This window comes from Primulina huaijiensis, chromosome 3, assembly GCF_012295235.1.
Source record: "Primulina huaijiensis isolate GDHJ02 chromosome 3, ASM1229523v2, whole genome shotgun sequence".
NCBI classification, from domain to species: domain Eukaryota; kingdom Viridiplantae; phylum Streptophyta; class Magnoliopsida; order Lamiales; family Gesneriaceae; genus Primulina; species Primulina huaijiensis.
Window position 1 is genome coordinate 25260933 of NC_133308.1, and position 17558 is coordinate 25278490.

Genomic DNA, 17558 nt, shown 5'->3' on the forward strand with positions numbered 1-17558 from the left:
CCAGCCCGAGGGTGAATGTTTTCTTCCGGACAACTATTGCAGTTATGTCTCATACGTGCTAGATAGCGCATTTGTAAAGAACGCTCCAAAGTTGCATGATTATCTTTGATTGGTATGATAAGCTATACGGATCCAAGTCATAGTGAGTGTGTATTTCCCCGATCGTGGTGGCAGTTGGAGGAGGGAAGCATCGATTTTACTTAATTGGCATTTGATTCTTTTTCTTGTAATTTTCATGCATACTATATGTCCGCTTTCATTCGGGTAGCACTATTATGAATGTTGTAGTAGAAATAAAAATGACAACAATATATCCGTGATGAATATAATTTTAAATTTGTGAATAAAAATGTTGGGTTTTTTTTATCAGTTTATAAAAAAAGTGTTATATGGTAGAATATGAAGTTATAATTTGATTTTAATTTTTTTTAAAAAATATAATTAATTGTATTAGTGGACTTTTATAAATAACATTATACGATATGATTGGTTTGAACTTAGTAACATATGATGTGAAGTGATATTGTAGTATATGATATGATATTTCATGAAATTTTAATAGAATATGAATTACTTTTCTTAATTTAGGTCAATTGAATTTTCTTTGAAAGTTAATTATTTAATTATCGAAAATTGGGGTAGTTCTAGGGTATATTTTCGTAAACTCCATCCAAGTATGGTGATATCGAGTTTCCATAAAACTACATCCAATTATGATGAAGTTTTGGGTCGAGTTTATATAAAATTTATGGATGACGATAGGGTGAATTTGACCAAATCCAAAACCCGTCCGTCCTGCCTCACTTTAGATCGGCCACGTACCTATAATTCGACGGGTCCAATCCGGGTTAGACCCGTTGGACCCACTTAAAATTAAATAATTTTGAATTTTAATCACTACACAATTAAAAAGTTTAAAAATTAATAAATCATTACAATTATTTTTCAAATTTATGTTAATAATATTTAGGAATAAATAATAAAATCTATTGATTTATATTCAATTTATAACAAAATAAAAATTATAATTATATACTTTCATTTTAAAACGTCATTATTAAATAAAATTATTTTAATCTTAAAATATCATGAGCTAAAATTATGGAGTATGGTATATTATTCAATAAATAAAATTATGGAGTATAGTATATTATTCAATAAAAAAATATATAAATAGATTAAAAAAAATATATAAATATATTTGTGGGAGGTTCGGCGGGTCAATCAAATACAAGACTGTCCCAAACCCGCTTGATAGGGTTTAAACCCGACCCAATGGGGTGGATTTAATATAGGATCGGGTTTAGAGGATCGGTTTAATATGATAACGGGTTTAGATCGGGTTTCATATCTAATTTTGTATATATAGTTTTTATTTTCAATCATTTAATTCATTATTATTTGATTTTAGCAATTTCGTCCTGTGAAGATACATACAAAAATTATTTTGCTTCCAATTAGTAAAAGAAATGGTAATACGATATAAATAAATTTTAACGTTTATTTTAAACTAAAAGTTTTCATAAAATGGAATGATAAAATACATTTCATCAAAAGTTTTCTTGAATTATCTATTTTGTTTTTAGGGAATTACTTTTATATCCCTTTCAAGTCGACCCGGCTCGTTGATCGGCATATGCACCCGGCTCATACGAACCGCTCATTCGCTCGAGAACGAATACGTCTGATTTTGCTTGCACGTTCAGGTTCCCTTCTTGATCGCAAAACAGTTGCGATTCTAACCTGTCGAAACTGCTCAACGACTGAAGATTCACGAGGTAATCGGCTTCAATTCGAAAAAATTATTGGAAATTTCGATCAAATTTGTAGATCAATTGCATTACTCGGATCCATTGGTTGAGTTCACACCGTTCTGACTTCTGTGTGGTTGCTGATTAATGTACTGTTGATTGTTTCCAGCTTATAAATCGAGAAAAAATGGCGAAGACAGACAAGCAGAGAGCTTTAGATTACATCAACCAGATGTTTCCCACAGGTCACAGATAAAACTTCATGCCTATGAATGGGAATTTTTCTGTGTACATATTTATATGTCTGTGTAAACCAGTGAGGTCTTATTAGCTGTTAGAATTTTATTGAGAAATGAAATTTTTTCATAAGAATTTCACGTGGAATTTATCGGAAGAACTTGGTGGCCTATAAAATTTAGTATCCACTAGGAGGCTATCGGTTCACGTATTCATGTGGGAGAACTTGGTGGTCTAGAAAATTTGCGTATTCGAGCTGTGTTTTTTATCTCTGTCATTTTCTATTTGAAGAGATCCAGGACATGAAGCTTCTGGCATGCGGGACCAAGATGTTACAACTATATGGAAGTAAAAAAATTCAATCTTTCGAGTAACTTGATGGATCCTCGGTTCAATAAGCGTGTTTTATAGAGTTTTTATTGTGAAACCTGTAGCACAAACCTGCATATGTTTATTTGATTTCTGGAAAGATTGTACTTCTGACTCTGCCAATGATTGGTGATGTGCAGAGGCATCTCTATCTGGTGTCGATCCACTTATGCAGAAAATACACGTTGAAATTCGTAGAGTGGATGCTGAGATTTTAGCGGCTGTTCGTCAGCAGGTTGGTGTTTCATTTACTGTTTCTTCTCTTGGATTCATGCACTATGTAATTCAACAATTATATTGTATTATATTATTCGATATTACATTACATTATATTTTATTATGCTATATATAGCTGCGTGAGGATGATTGAAATCACTGAAATCCTGCTTGTATCAGAACATGTTTTTTCCGCTTTGGAGAATATTTCTGTTTGTTTGGCTTATTTGGTCTTGATATTATGTTTAGAGTAACTCAGGAAGCAAGGCCCGAGAGGAACTTGCTGCAGCCACTCACGCGGTTCAGGTCCGCTAATACCTAATATCCCATCACACCATTTATTTCCTTGGCACAAGTTTCTTTGCACTTTTCATGATTTGGTCATCATTTTTCGCAGCAGCGTTATATTCAACATCATTTATCTTTGTTTATATGTTTTCTACCATATGAACCAGGAACTCATTGGTAAAATTAGAGAAATAAAAACAAAAGCAGAGCAAAGTGAAACAATGGTTCAGGAAATATGCCGTGACATTAAGAAACTTGACTTTGCAAAGAAGCATATAACGACCACAATTACTGCCCTTCATCGTCTTACAATGCTAGGTTAGTTGTCTTGCTCTTGATTCTTTATGGAAAGAGTTCGTCCCCAGACTCCCCACTATCTTGCTGTATTTAGGCTTGTTTGCTGTACAGTTTTTTAAATAATAGCTTTCTTGTTGAATTTTCATCATGTTTTAGCAGATATGATTGATTCAAGGTTCAATTTTTTAAAATATTTTGTTTTTGTTTTTACTTTTCGGGTTTGATATTATTTAGCGAGATCCTTATGATTTTCATTTTGTTTAAGTTTCATCACTTTTTCTTTTTTTGGCAATTGAAGTTGTGCTTGGATCTTTTGGTTGTGTTTGATTCAATCGCACCTCTCACATCTTATGATTTTTAAAGAATATCAGTTGAATATAAAATGGAGTTTGAATTACATGTTTGATGTCCGACCGGATGTGAAAATTTTAAAGAATATCGGTGGAACGTAAGGTGGAGTTCGAATTAAATGTTTTGTAGGCTGACTGATATTGTATGCAATGATTGATTTGAATATGAATTGCTCGAGTCACTTGTGAGATTATTGTGGTTGAAAATGATGTGTGTTATGTCACATGATGTGCTTTGAAATCAATTTTTTTAGGGACAACCGGACAAAAAGAAAACAAACTTTCGAAAAAGGGTAGAACATATCAACCAAACAGCACCATCTTCCTTTTAAAAGTTTGTTTGGGCAATTTTCATTTTATGGAATCTATGTCGGCAACTGCACCAAGGTTTAACTGGGAATCATTCCTTTATACTAAGAAAGAAAATCAAAGACGAGTAAATTAATTATGTGATTCTGTTAGAATTAATGCAATCTCTGTTTTGCATGCAGTCTCTGCCGTAGAACAACTCCAAGTCATGGCTTCCAAAAGGCAATACAAGGAGGCAGCTGCGCAGCTTGAGGTACTAAACAACTTAGTACCAGCTTGTCTTCGATTATCTAATAATCCTCGCGTTTTATATACGTGGACTTCTCGTTCTATTTCAGGTTTAACTTGCTATTTTAGAAACATCTTTCAGGGCTGGAATATGTTAACTTGATACAGAATATTAGCTTATTTAAATATGGAGCTCCTTTAGGTCAATTGTTAGTGATTAGTGAAGGCAGAATTTTCATTCAAGGCTTTAGAAAAAATATCACTTCTGACAATAATAAATATTAAATACCTCATATAATTTATGGTGTAAGGTTATAGGTAAGGAGGTCATCCATTAACTCTTTTCTAACTAAATTTTTTTTGGGTGATTATGAGGCTTTTATCATTGGGAAGCAATTATGATACATTTAAAAGTCGGTCGAGGTCATGATGTAAAACAATCAAGAGTTTTTCCTAATGCAATTAAATTCGACATAAATTCCATCCAAACTATCGTATATTTATGGTACAATTATCATTTTTTGTAAGAATGAAGCAAACTAATAGATGCTACGCCGTTTGGGTATTATAATTGGTAGAACATTAGAATGAATCTAGAAAAATAAAAAATTCTAGCTTCAAACTTAGACGTGGCATGTGTGAGATAATTTTTGGATAACTGATGTCACATTTGAACTTGATAATGATTAAAAGTTTTCTAGTCCAAATTTTATTCATCTACATGTAGTTGGCTTCAATTCTTGCATGGACTGTGACATGCTGTTTTAAGCACTCGCAGACCTATATTCATCTCCACATGATTAGCATGTTCTAGAAGTTTATCTTGGGGCATTTTTCATTGAATTATACCCAAACTAGCTACCTTGAGATGTTTGTATTTTCATGAATATTTTTTCCATGGGTTCTGAAAACATGACGAGGCTATACCAGTCATAGCACTTTTATGACTACAATAATTTGTGAAACAGTCAGAGGGATTCAATATACCTAAGTGTGTGTTTATTTGACAGTTCTGAGTTTGTTTTTTGAGTATATTTAATGCTGCTTTTGTTTTCGTTGTTTTTTCTGTCAAGATTTTATTTGACCAGGAACAGATACTTAATCCATGTTTTGCTTCATCGTGATATATAATTAAAGCTTGTCTTTTGGTGTCCCGGGCAGTTGTATATTTGTTTTCACAATCCACTAACCTAAAAGGATTGAAATGTCTTTTGATCTCAAGTGTATAAGTATATCAGATTGGACTATTAATTGCAATGGGTACATGGTAATTGTGAATTTTAATTTTAATATGCGGCTGTCATCTTGTGCTCTCTAAGAGTTTGTATTTTTATACATAATTTTAAAACATATCATTGCTTCAACAGTGTTGAATGGTTTAGGAACACTCCAAGCAATTAATTTACAGTTTCTTTTTACCTTTGATGTAACTATGCATCTATGTTAGTTTCTTGTTATATAATATTGATTGACATTATCTGCTCAAATTTACTCCATTGTATATTTTGCATAATTCATGGGTTTGCAATGCATTTCAGGCTGTCAATCAGTTATGCGGTCACTTTGATGCTTACAGAGATGTTCCAAAGATTACAGAACTTCGGGAGAAATTTAAGAGCATCAAACAAATACTAAAGTCACATGTGTTTTCAGATTTCTCCAGGTTTGTTGTATTTGATACTGTAGGTCAATCCTGAATGCTGCTTCTATATCTTGTCTTCAAGTCTTGCGATAAGTTAATTTCAGGAATTAGAAGTGTGTTTAAATACTATCATTTTCCTTTCCCTATATCTATTTTGGCATCACAACCGGTCATTAATGTTGAGGCAAAGTAGCCGTAAGCTTTGCTGCAAAGGAAATAAAATAGAGAGAATGCTGAATGTGTAATAACCCAAAAGTTCTTGATAGAATTATCACCGCAAAATTATGCGTAATGTGTAATAATGCAAAAGTTCTCATTAGAATTATTACTGCAAGATTTTAGATATACTCGTAGAAGTATGAGAACACGTACTGCATATTATATATCAATACATTTTAAAACAATTATAAAAAAAATTACCATTTTAAAACAAGGTTCTGAAATTGCTTTCCGTTTTTTCCTTATTTCCGGCGTAATTGCTATCTCGTTATGACACGTTTTTTTATAAATTTTTTTAGATAGTTGTGGTGAGTACTGTGTAAACTTTTCTTTGTAAAATGAATTGATGGCGGTGTTTGTTTGCTCTGTTAACCAAACTTATTTCGGGTTAAGTTTCATTTTTTGTAGAATGTGCATCTTCCACCGTATTTCTTTTCGCCATTTTTCCTCCTATGCTTTCTTCCCTTTTTTCTCTGTTCTGTTAAAATTTCACGATATCAATTCTCCACAGCTTAGGTACAGGAAAAGAGACAGAAGAAACTCATCTACTGCAGCAGCTATCAGATGCTTGTCTAGTTGTCGATGCTTTAGAACCATCGGTCAGGGAAGAGTTAGTAAAGAATTTTTGCAGCAGGGAACTTACTTCTTATCAACAAATTTTTGAGGGAGCTGGTGTGCAAATTAAAATTTTTGTCCTGGCATTCTTTTGATTTTTTACGTTCATTTGATATATCTTATATTTGACAGAGTTAGCAAAGCTGGATAAAACAGAAAGACGGTATGCCTGGATCAAGCGTCGACTGAGAACCAATGAAGAGATTTGGAAACTTTTTCCATCTTCATGGCATGTTCCCTATCTGCTCTGCATCCAGTTCTGCAAATTGACAAGGTTGGTGATTTACCTTCATTTGCGTTTTCTGGTATAATTCTCTAGGAAGCTTCCTGTTCAAAATTTTCTCCTTGGTCACATGATTTTCTGATTAATGTGTTGGTATCTGGCCAAATAACTGCGAGTGAGCAAGTATTTAGCTTTTGGTGTGTTCAATTTGTTGACTATTGAATGGCTGTAGCAGCAATCTCGGACACTTACTTTTGACATCAAAACCTAGAAAAATCTTTTTTCTGTGCTTGGTGATGATTTATGATTACTTCCAGATATGTTTCTAGTATGATGTTTATAAAGATGATTTTTATCATATTTATATAAGCTGCTTATGTGGGATATTTACGTGAAAGCTTGTTATGAGATGGTCTGTGTGATGTTTCCAAGCTTGCTGTTGTAGAGACTTTGAAAATAAATCTAATAACATTTCCATTGCCTAGAAATGCTGTAAAACTTTTCATGAGATTTTCACAAAACTCTGACCTTGCATTGGTTTCTCTGTGACTCCAGGACACAAATGGTGGAGATTCTCAATAATCTTAAAGAAAAGCCAGATGTAGGAACAATATTAGTGGTGAGATCCTTTTAATATCTTGTTGTAAAGTTCTCAAATTGTTTTAAGTTTACCATCAATGTGTTTAAGTGGGCAGTAACCAAATTGTCAGAAGCGATGTCCTGGTACATTGAATTACCAGAGATGCATAATCTAAATTCTCAACAATTGAGAATCACGTGCATGCATCATTGTCTGTAATTTTATTAAGCTTTGCTTCCTGTTTGCTATACATCTAATATTTAATTTATACTGGTTTATCTTTAATAATCTTTCAAGTTTTCTTTTTCTTTTTGTTTGTGTGTGTTCATGTCATCAGTCTTATCCAATTTTGATTAGCAATCGATTTATCATTTCCTAGGCATTTTTACCAAAATATTGGTGGTCTCCTTTCACCAATTAAACATTGGCCTTCTGAAATATATTTACTGGGTATGGTGTTTGCTGGCATTTCGTAGTTGAGCCTTTTGTCTCTTGCTCATCCCAGGGACAAAGGTTAACAAAGTTTGATCATTATTATTTGACATGCTCCACTCCCTTGTGGAATTCCTATTTCTGCAAAGTCCACCTTGTAGGTCAGGTTGCAGTGGATATATAGTCTGAGATTGTGAGCCTCTCTATGTGGCTTTTTCATGGGGGACACACTATCTGTGGACCATCATATGTGATCGAACATTTCTTTCACAGTAAATTCCTCAATAAAATTAATCTTTTAAGTTCGAATAAATCGCAAGTGCACAAGTCAAGTCATAATATAGTGTACGAAGTGCAAGTATCGTTTCCACAGAAAATTCGTTAGTTAATTACTACGAAAATTAAATTAATTTATAAACTAAATGAAAATAAAATAAAAAGATGAAACAAACAAAATAATTGAAAATAAAATAATAAATAAATAATTGTTCGGATCTCGGTTCACCTACAACTTAATCTTATCTAATGATTGAATTTCAATTTTAAGTCATGTTTTTTTATTGAATTCCCTAATCTATCAATATACTATGTTAGTTATATTAATCTAATTAACAAAATACAGTAACCAAATGTCTGTGTTATTTAACATTTGCAATCGCTTCAACGAAGAACGAACAATGGAATCTTCTAGTTTTTTTATTTTCAGTCTATGACTATCAACATGTATCCAACTTCATATGTCCATGCAAGTTGTAGATCATGTATTTTGTTATTCTATCAATGTATAAAAACTCATTTCGGTCTCAATTATATAAAATCACTTCGAAGTTGATTATACTCCAAAGATGCAATAAAAATACAATAACATAATCAAGTTGTTTAAGAATAAAATTCAGTCTTCAATCGTAACTAAAAGAAAAGAAATAAAACACTGGTTGGAATTCTTGTTCCTCAGCTACTCTCTTGCTCGGCTGTGTGTTCTCCTTCAGTTTCTGCCTCCTCCGGCTCCTTGATGCAACCATCTTTTTCTCCCTTCTCTTGTACCACCGCATCCAGGAAAACGTGGCCCTCTTCTCAAGAAACTAAGTTGGTCCAGTTGTTTCCTAAAAATTGAGATACACCAAGATAAGGACAAGTGCTTCCACAATCTTTGATTTGCTTCTAATTGTCAATGGAGGGGTCCCACACAAAGCTAGTATACATTTGCCATGCTTTCTTGTGATTTCTTGCCTTGTTTCTTTTCTAAAGTCTTGTTGCGTGAGATCTGCATATCTTTTTCTGTCTTCAAGCTGCGCTAGGGCGGTCATATTCTGCTTTCGCTTTTGTTTTTCTTCAGTTTTGCGCAGGAGCAGTCATTTTTTACCGAACTAGCGCAAGGTGCTCTGCCAGGTTTTGGACTTCATCACCTATATGTCATCATTTTGCCACTTTGCCACTTTTGCCTTCAAAACAAACAATTAATTGAGGATTGACTCAAATACACAAAATATAAAATAAATGAATAAGATATGGACACAACATAGACAATCATGCAATAACGGACTCAAAACGACGTGAAATAACACATAAAATCGGCACATTTCAAAATGCTAACATTTATGCTCAATGAACCTAATAATAGCTAACTTGTGGTAGTTTTACCTTTTATACTTCTAATGTTTGACGTCCAACAGGCATTGCAACGTACTCTTGAATTTGAAGAAGAATTAGCAGAAAAATTTGGAGGTGGAAGTCGGAGCAGAGAATCAGAAAGTGACAATGTGGAAGATAAAGTGGAAAGTAACAATCAGATTGTTTCAGACATTCGAAAGAAATATGAGAAAAAGCTTGCTGCACATCTTGGAAGTGAGAATGAGGTGGCTTCATTATTGATTGATTAAGTTGATAGATACTACTAGTCAAGTTATAATTGGCTACATCATGCATTCATGCTACTTGTTGACGCACTTACTTCTTCTCAAGCCAGGATCAAGATGGGCACAAAGATTTATCCATTCCTGGTGCTGGGGTAAGTTTCCTTGCTCGGCACTTGTGCATGGTGCACCAAGAAACCAAATTTTATCTCGTAACTAGAATTTGTCTTTTACTTGTTTGCTATGATTGTATTGTTTAGTTTGTTTATTGTGCATTTGATGGAGTAAGCTTAAAAAATCATGTAATTTTTTTTCCTTTCAAATGGGTTGATTTTTCAGCTGTGAGTCATCGGCAAATTTATGTGAAATATTTTCTAAAAAAATAGTTTTGAGCTTTGAGTACAGCCTCCAAACTTGTATTGCATCAGGGCGACACAATCTATTGCAAAAAAGGTGTTGAATATGGTTCTGGTTCTAGTGCACTGAATTTATAGTCTGTAGCTCGATCCTCATTCAGATTTTAACCTGAAAAATACTGCTTAATTTTTTGTGATATTGATTGCACTGTTTTATGTTGCAGTTCAATTTTCAAGGGATCATTTCATCATGCTTTGAACCTTACTTGACGGTATATGTGGAACTGGAAGAGAAGACCCTTTTGGAACATTTGGAGAAACTTATCCAGGTTAGGTTTCCTACTTCCTGACAATGTGCAAGTGGTGGGCCTGTTTTATCTCTGCACTAATGGGCATTTCTATATCTTATATGCTACAGGAAGAAACTTGGGAAACTGAGGAGGGAAGCCAAACTAACATTTTATCTAGCAGCATGCAGGTAAACAAATGGGAATACTAATGAAAAATCTGTTTTGTAAAGCTAGTAGATGATAACCCTTTTTTTGACCATTCAATTATGTTGTTGCATTTGCTTATTATTCCCAAGAAAGTAAATACAGTCAAATAGGTTGATGAAAAGCATAAGCTGATTCTTGGACTTGATCCATGTCTGTTTCTTCTCTCTTAATAAGTTGTTGGAATCTGAATTCACTTGGTGGTGTCAAGCCTTACATTGATAAAGTTAATCTGCCGTAGGCTGCATTGTGCAAGTGATCATTTTGCAAAATATTAGGTTTCGGACATTCAATATTTTCACTTATCACGCGGAAATGAAATATTTCTTTTTTGTCTCCCTTCATCTTTCATTATGTCTTTTCTACTTGTACCTGCTCCACCTACTTTTTATCAGAAGGTTCATGTGTCCTGAATTGAACTCATGCCACTTTGATTTGTGAGTCTTACCTAGCAGTAAAATAAAATAAGTTTGTGAATTCGCTCATGCTCTCAACTATCACACCTTTGCTCTACTTCAGTTAGATGAAATAAATCTTTGTTCTTACTGTTGTGAAGAGATTTTCTTCAGAAAATTCTTTAGTTTTCCCTGTGTATCTCTCACTTATTCCAGTTTATTCAAAAACTCGGGACTTTTTGCTTTCAACTTCTAAACTATCCCAATCTACTACTATGATATCCTGTTATTTAACATGACATTAAGTGAATCATTAATCCACACTATTATGACGTAGGTCATATGTTAGTAAATCATTTACTTACAAATTATGTTCATGTTTTTTCACATGATTCAATAAAATTGTCCTTTGACATACACAGGATTAATTACTTTTTGCTTGGTCTCCGTCCTTCCCCGCAAAACGAAACACAGGAATAAATTACAAAATAGTAAATTATTGAAGTGGAAGAAAAGTATAATACATGTCTAATGATGTAGTCCATGTTAAATGCAACAACACGATTTCAAAATTGTGCTGCATTTTTTTGTCGAAGGACTTAGTGTAGAGATTTATCGTCGGCATGTTCTGTTCTTCCGTGATTTAATCTCTCGCCTTGAGTATGATTTTCACACCTTCTAAAATGCCACACAAAACATCGCACAGTTTCCTAGTACCTAATTTTTTAGGATTTCCAGCTCTGTTTTTATTTCTTGCATCGTTATTCTCGATTAGAGTAATGCTTGTTCTAAATCCTTGATTGTCATGTGAAGGTTTTTTTGATTATAAGGAGGACTTTAAAGCGATGCAGTGCTTTGACAAAAAAACAGACACTCTTTAATCTGATAAAGGTGCGTCTTTGTCTCCAGGCTTGTGCTTTGGCCTGAAGTAGGTAGAGTTTATTATGATTTTCATTTAAGGAGTACACATTATGTGAGGTCCGTTTACTCTAATGATAATTAATTATCAAACAATAATTATTTTATTTAAAGTAACAGCGGAAAAAGGGTTTAAAATACTTTAAAATGGACATCAGGGCTTTAGACATTATCATATTAAAGGTGTGTCTTTACTTCCATTATATATGTTTTTCAAGAATCCTTAAATCTGTAAACAGGTATTTGAAAGAATTCTTAAAGCATATGCAACAAAACTTTTTGCCAAACTCCCCAAGGGTGGTACAGGAATTGTAGCTGCTGCTACAGGAATGGATGGTCAAATAAAGGTACTTATTTTTTTAATTTTTTATGTGTTTTGTGTTAGTTATTGGTCAAATTAAGCAACTGTTTTTTTTACTTCTGTAGTTTTTTTTATCGTTCTCGTTCAAATGTTGGCTTTTTTCCGTATTTTTCGCTGATGGTTTTTTTTCTGCAGACATCCGACAGGGATGAACGTGTGATCTGTTATATAGTTAATACAGCTGAATATTGCCACAAAACGGTTAGTTTTCAATCATCATATTAATTTGTAATCCTTCTATATAGACTATCATCAAAATACTGTATTTCAGACAACCAAATCAAGTGGGCTTTGTAGAAATGTTTGGTGTTCTCCATGAAGTCAATCACACGACTGTATCCAATATCAAGTGAACTTATTGCTTGTTAGATCTGGCACCTGACTGTGTGATAGTTATTTCATATGAGAAGGCATCTAAGGTTTTAGCTAGCATTTTCAGATTGACCTGTAGTTTGATAGTGGTTGATTGAAGATTTAACCTATTCTGCTGTATCTGCGCTCGTGTAAACTTGAGAGAATGTAATGATAACTACTCTGTCATTAATACATATGCATCTTTTATTTCGTTTTCTATTTCTTTTTTTTTTCCATTTTATCTATTTATCTGTGGCTGCCCCCCCTTCGAATTTTTTGACTCTATTATCAATGCATTATTTCTTCTACTTCGTATCAATTTCCTTTTGTTGTCTGTGCTACTAATATTTGAATTTTTTCCAGTCTGGGGAATTGGCCGAAAATGTGTCCAAAATAGTTGATCCTGTCTTTGTGGACAGGATTGATATGTCTGAAGTGCAGGTAGGAAAAATACCATATTCCTCATTATACAGTTGCTTCCTTGATACCGACCTCTCTCACCCTACCTATCACTACATTGTGCAGGACGAGTTTTCAGCAGTTATAACAAAAGCATTGATAACTCTCGTGAATGGTATAGAAACGAAATTTGATGTTGAAATGGCTGCAATGACACGTGTTCCTTGGGGCACACTTGAAAGTGTTGGTGACCAATCGGAGTAAGATGGCTTTATGGATATGCTTGCTGTTCAAAATCCTAATCTGTTTCTGTTTTTTCTTTTTTAATGTTAACCTTGATGATATTCCTGCAGGTATGTAAATAATATAAATACAATCCTGACTGCTAGCATTCCTGTACTTGGAAATCTTCTTTCTCCTATATATTTCCAATTCTTTCTTGATAAGGTAAATGTGCTGGTATAATCTCATGTTAATCCACATTATATCTTGCTCTTCAATTTGAATTTATAGATTTCTGGAATTTCACAAAACAATTGTTACCACTTGACTGTACGAGAAACAAATGTTCTGATCAAGACGTTTGAATGATTCTCACTGTTTATTTCTTCTAAATGCATGGCTTTATTTTAAAATAACATCAGCGACCTTGAGTTTTCATGATGAACCGTTAACTTGACCCGGAATGGTTTTGGTTAAAAAACAAAAGTGGTCGAGAAGTTAATTGGGTTACTTTCAGACAACACATAGCTCTGTTTTGAGCACAATGGGTTTATAAAAAATGGCCTAGCATGATATTCGTGTATAACTTGGTTTTTATTCATCTTGGAATATTCTTTCTCACTAGTGTGTGGCCTTCCTAATGTGTGAAGTCAATTGAATACTTGTATGTTAGATCTCATTGACTCATATATACAAATTCTTGTAGTGGGACACTTAAAGTTAGGGTGTGACGGAGAAGTATATGATCCCTCCCACTGTTTTCCCTGGTTGATGCTAATAAATCAATTAGGAAAGTGGATTGCTGGGGCTAGAGACTCTGTAGGCTTATGCATATACTTTCAATTGTGAACGTATCATCTGCAAAGATCGATCTATCAGAGTTCATTCATTTTGTGTCGGGTTATATTACTACTGTTTTTCCGTTAATCAAGTGCTCATACTTTTAGGATTTTGCAGCTTGCGTCATCTCTTGGTCCACGCTTTTACCTCAACATATTCAAATGCAAACAAATATCAGAAACAGGAGCCCAACAAGTAAATTCTCCCTCTCCCCTCCACCATCCCACCCAAAAAAAAAAAGGAATTGGTCCAGTGGGTTATATTCTGTTTGACATGTAATAAACCGAAAAAGCATATTGCATTCATGTAGCATTTTCTAATTTAAGGTGCTTGTTTGTGCAACCTGCAGATGTTGTTAGATACACAAGCTGTAAAAACAATTCTTTTAGATGTTCCTTCCCTTGGGAAAAAGGTACGATTGTAACTTGGCTACAGGTAGCCACTCATAATTGCATATTTAATATACCGAGGATCAAAATTCATATATTTTTGTGTTTTTTTTGTTTTTGAGCTTATGAAAGCTAAATCTATGCTTGATTTGCATTTGTTCCTTTAACGTCCTAAAGTTTCCTGCTTGTTCATCCATGTATCGGTCAACTAACACTTAGCTTCCGATTTTTTCGGGGTTAACTTGAACAAAGGTGAAGTTTTTTTGCTTTCCTAAGTAGAAATCAGTTTTTTCTCTGTGATTTTGGGTACCATCTATTTCCTGTCCTTTTTGCAGTATGAATTGTGAGGTTCAACATATATCTGACACCTGTCCCTTGTAAGAATGGCTACTGTCTGTATTCCTCAAGTTTTTTTTTTGGGCTGTGTCTTTTAATCTTATTCCAATGCTTTGTGTGCCTGTATGGACGATATCCACTAGGAATTTAGCTGCTTGTTCCTCTATGCTTTGATTGGATTATCCAGCTTTTGTTCCTGTCGACTTGTGATATAATAATGTTTGCAACTCCACATACGTTTTGTGCCCCATAAATTATTGGATAATGCATCATTTAAAGGCTTTTGGTTAGTCATATTAGCTGATGAAATAGTAGGTTATTTTCTACTGTGACTGATTGTCCCTGGCCCTCAGTTGAAATTAATTCTTCCAATTCCCCTGCTCCCTGGTACAAATCTTCATGGGCTCTGGCCTCCAAATATTGGAAGCGAATCCTTGTCACCTCGAGATCAAGTATTCCTGGAGTTTTCCTGAGTTTTTAACTCATGTGAATCAAATTGACTACGTTTATTATGGCAATTTTTTAATGTTCTGTTGCATATTTTTTTTTATGTTTACACAAAGATAACCGCCATTAGTTTTTCTTGGATAAACACTGGCATGAGTTGAATGACTTATTGGTGAACCTTCTACAAAATTGCTTTGCCTTGTTGTGGACCGTGAGCTGGCTCGTAGACAATAGACCATGAACTTAAGGTTCCCCGTATATATTTTGTTTTTGAATAGTCAACTTATCAATTTGTTGAGATAAAGTTTGTCCATATTACCTCAAAATATACATGACGGGTATGGAGATTCTAAGTAGACCCGTTATTTGCTACTTATTTTAATGCATAGATATGCGAACATTTCTTTCACAAAGAAGCAATGAAATCATCTCGCTTTACTCTACTTTCACCTTTATTTTGTCAGTAACTCTTCCCTTCTAAACCCATGAAAAGGAACCCAAACATCTATTAATTGTCCAACACTATTTTTGCATCTTAATAAATTAAGGTTGCGTTTTGATTTATGAATTTCAAATTCATCGATTTTCAATATATTTGTTGTTGTTTAGAGAAACAAAACCATAAATTTTAAAGTCACTTCTTACATAGTATTTCATGGTAATTAGAATGGATTTCAAGTTCACCCAATAATGATGTTATTTGAAATTCATTATACTTTGTATTACTAATGTATAAATAATAAAAGTGTGGATTTAAGATTTGATTTATTGTTTCATTATAAAAAATAAAATATAATTGAAATCAATTGATTTCAAATTTATCAATGGATTTCAGATTTATATATGTAACCTGAGGATAGTTATGTTTGCCTCTCATTGTCTCCATTGGCCATCCTAGATCGGTTCAGTTTCTACAAAAGAATTAGGACTGTACTTTTAAGTAAAGTAGTTTAGTAGCCCAGTAGATCAAGAGAGAATAAAATCTTTTAGAAAATTATAGTTTTGACTTCCTCTCCTCCCATTAGATAAATCTTTAACTAACCTTTATTTTCTCTAAACAGACTTCTGTAGCTGCTGGTTACTCAAAATTTGTGAGTCGTGAAATGAGCAAAGCTGAAGCTCTGCTAAAGGTGTGATTTAGATTTATGATTGGCTTTGCGACTTAACATGTTCTTTTCTTTTACCTTTTCGGAGAACATGATCATTTACATGCTATGCAGGTTATATTGTCCTCAACTGACTCTGTGGCAGATACATATTGTGCTTTGTTACCTGAGGGTACACCTTCAGAGTTCCAACGGATTCTGGACCTGAAGGTAGTTCTCTATTGATTTTGAATAATTGGGATCTATTATTCTGTCTCAGAATCAAGAATTTTATAAGTTTGCATTGTTGTTTGTCACCTTATGGAGGGTGTCTTATCCTTCTTTTATTTTTTAATATGTTGGTTTCGTCAGGTCAACACATTTATTCTTCCGGCTAGAAAGTATTAATGTGTCCATTAGTTTTTTTTAAAAAAAATTAATCAGCTGTTCAGTTTATTATTCAAAATTTTCTTTCTTCAGAAACTGGTCAAAAGGATTGAATATGTTGAGTAGGCGTTCTTACATTGTTAAAAATTAAATTAACAGCATTGAAAATCTCCCCCTCAATTTCATAAGAATGCGCAATTTTGCCATTAAAGTACAATCTATTGCTATTTGTTCGTTTGCTTGTATGCATTGAAAATTTGGATTTCTTTCCGGACTTTCGAATCAGGCATTTTCATAAACTCTCTCACGTCATCTCATTTTATTACCTTCTTCTCTAGGGCCTCAAAAGGACTGATCAACAAACCATACTCGATGACTACAACAAACGTGGGGCAGGGACATATCAAACATCTTTAAAGACGGTCATCCCATCTGCACCCAGCACCATGGTGGCAGCACCCGTGATGGCTAATCCAATCGCACCTGGGATCATCCCACTGAAGGAAGAAATCGTGGCTAGAGCAGCTGCGCTAGGGCGAGGTGCTGCCACGACAGGAATCCGCAGATTCTTAGCTTTAACTGAATCAACCACCAAAGATAGAAAAGATGGGGCATTCAGAAAGCTTTTCATCGGATAAAATATGTTTGCTCCTTCACATTGGGTTCATTTCTGTTTCTTTTGAAGATCAGAATTAGCCTCTGATAACTTTATCTGGCCCCTCCCCTGGGGTAGAAATTGTACTGCAGTTGTGGAGTTGTAATGGGATTTTTGGCTCAATGGTTCACATTAAGCCGCAGGCATTTTTTTGTACGGGAAAATTCAAAATTTTCTTTGGCTGTAAATTACTTGCTTGATTTTAATCATCGTAGTTTTATGTTTTTAATTCGATGGAATAGATTAAAGTCGAAGTTTTTATATTGAAATGTATATACTCTTTTTTTAACGAATAAATGTATATAGTGTTA

At 33.9% G+C, this 17558-nt stretch overlaps 1 protein-coding gene across 1 annotated transcript; it reads left to right on the forward strand.

Moving 5' to 3' along the window:
• The first annotated feature begins 1638 nt into the window (after positions 1-1638).
• Positions 1639-17508, forward strand: LOC140974032 (vacuolar protein sorting-associated protein 53 A-like). The gene is made up of 25 exons (XM_073437239.1): positions 1639-1778; positions 1921-1996; positions 2498-2592; positions 2823-2879; positions 3029-3179; positions 4000-4070; positions 5584-5708; positions 6418-6578; positions 6654-6795; positions 7300-7363; positions 9430-9612; positions 9723-9764; positions 10190-10294; positions 10384-10443; positions 11668-11745; positions 12012-12119; positions 12269-12334; positions 12851-12928; positions 13013-13146; positions 13240-13333; positions 14066-14143; positions 14298-14360; positions 16182-16250; positions 16341-16436; positions 16931-17508. Exons 2-25 carry the CDS (start codon positions 1939-1941, stop codon positions 17228-17230), a joined length of 2478 nt encoding a protein of 825 aa, XP_073293340.1. The 5' UTR covers positions 1639-1778; positions 1921-1938; the 3' UTR covers positions 17231-17508.
• Positions 17509-17558: the final 50 nt, after the last annotated feature.

Bases quoted from the DNA above. Each gene is read 5' to 3' on its own strand.
- LOC140974032 (XM_073437239.1), top strand. From the start codon at position 1,939: ATGGCGAAGACAGACAAGCAGAGAGCTTTAGATTACATCAACCAGATG. The intron at 6,579-6,653 runs GTGTGCAAATTA...TATATTTGACAG, and splicing joins ACAAATTTTTGAGGGAGCTG to AGTTAGCAAAGCTGGATAAA. The intron at 6,796-7,299 runs GTTGGTGATTTA...CTGTGACTCCAG, and splicing joins CAGTTCTGCAAATTGACAAG to GACACAAATGGTGGAGATTC.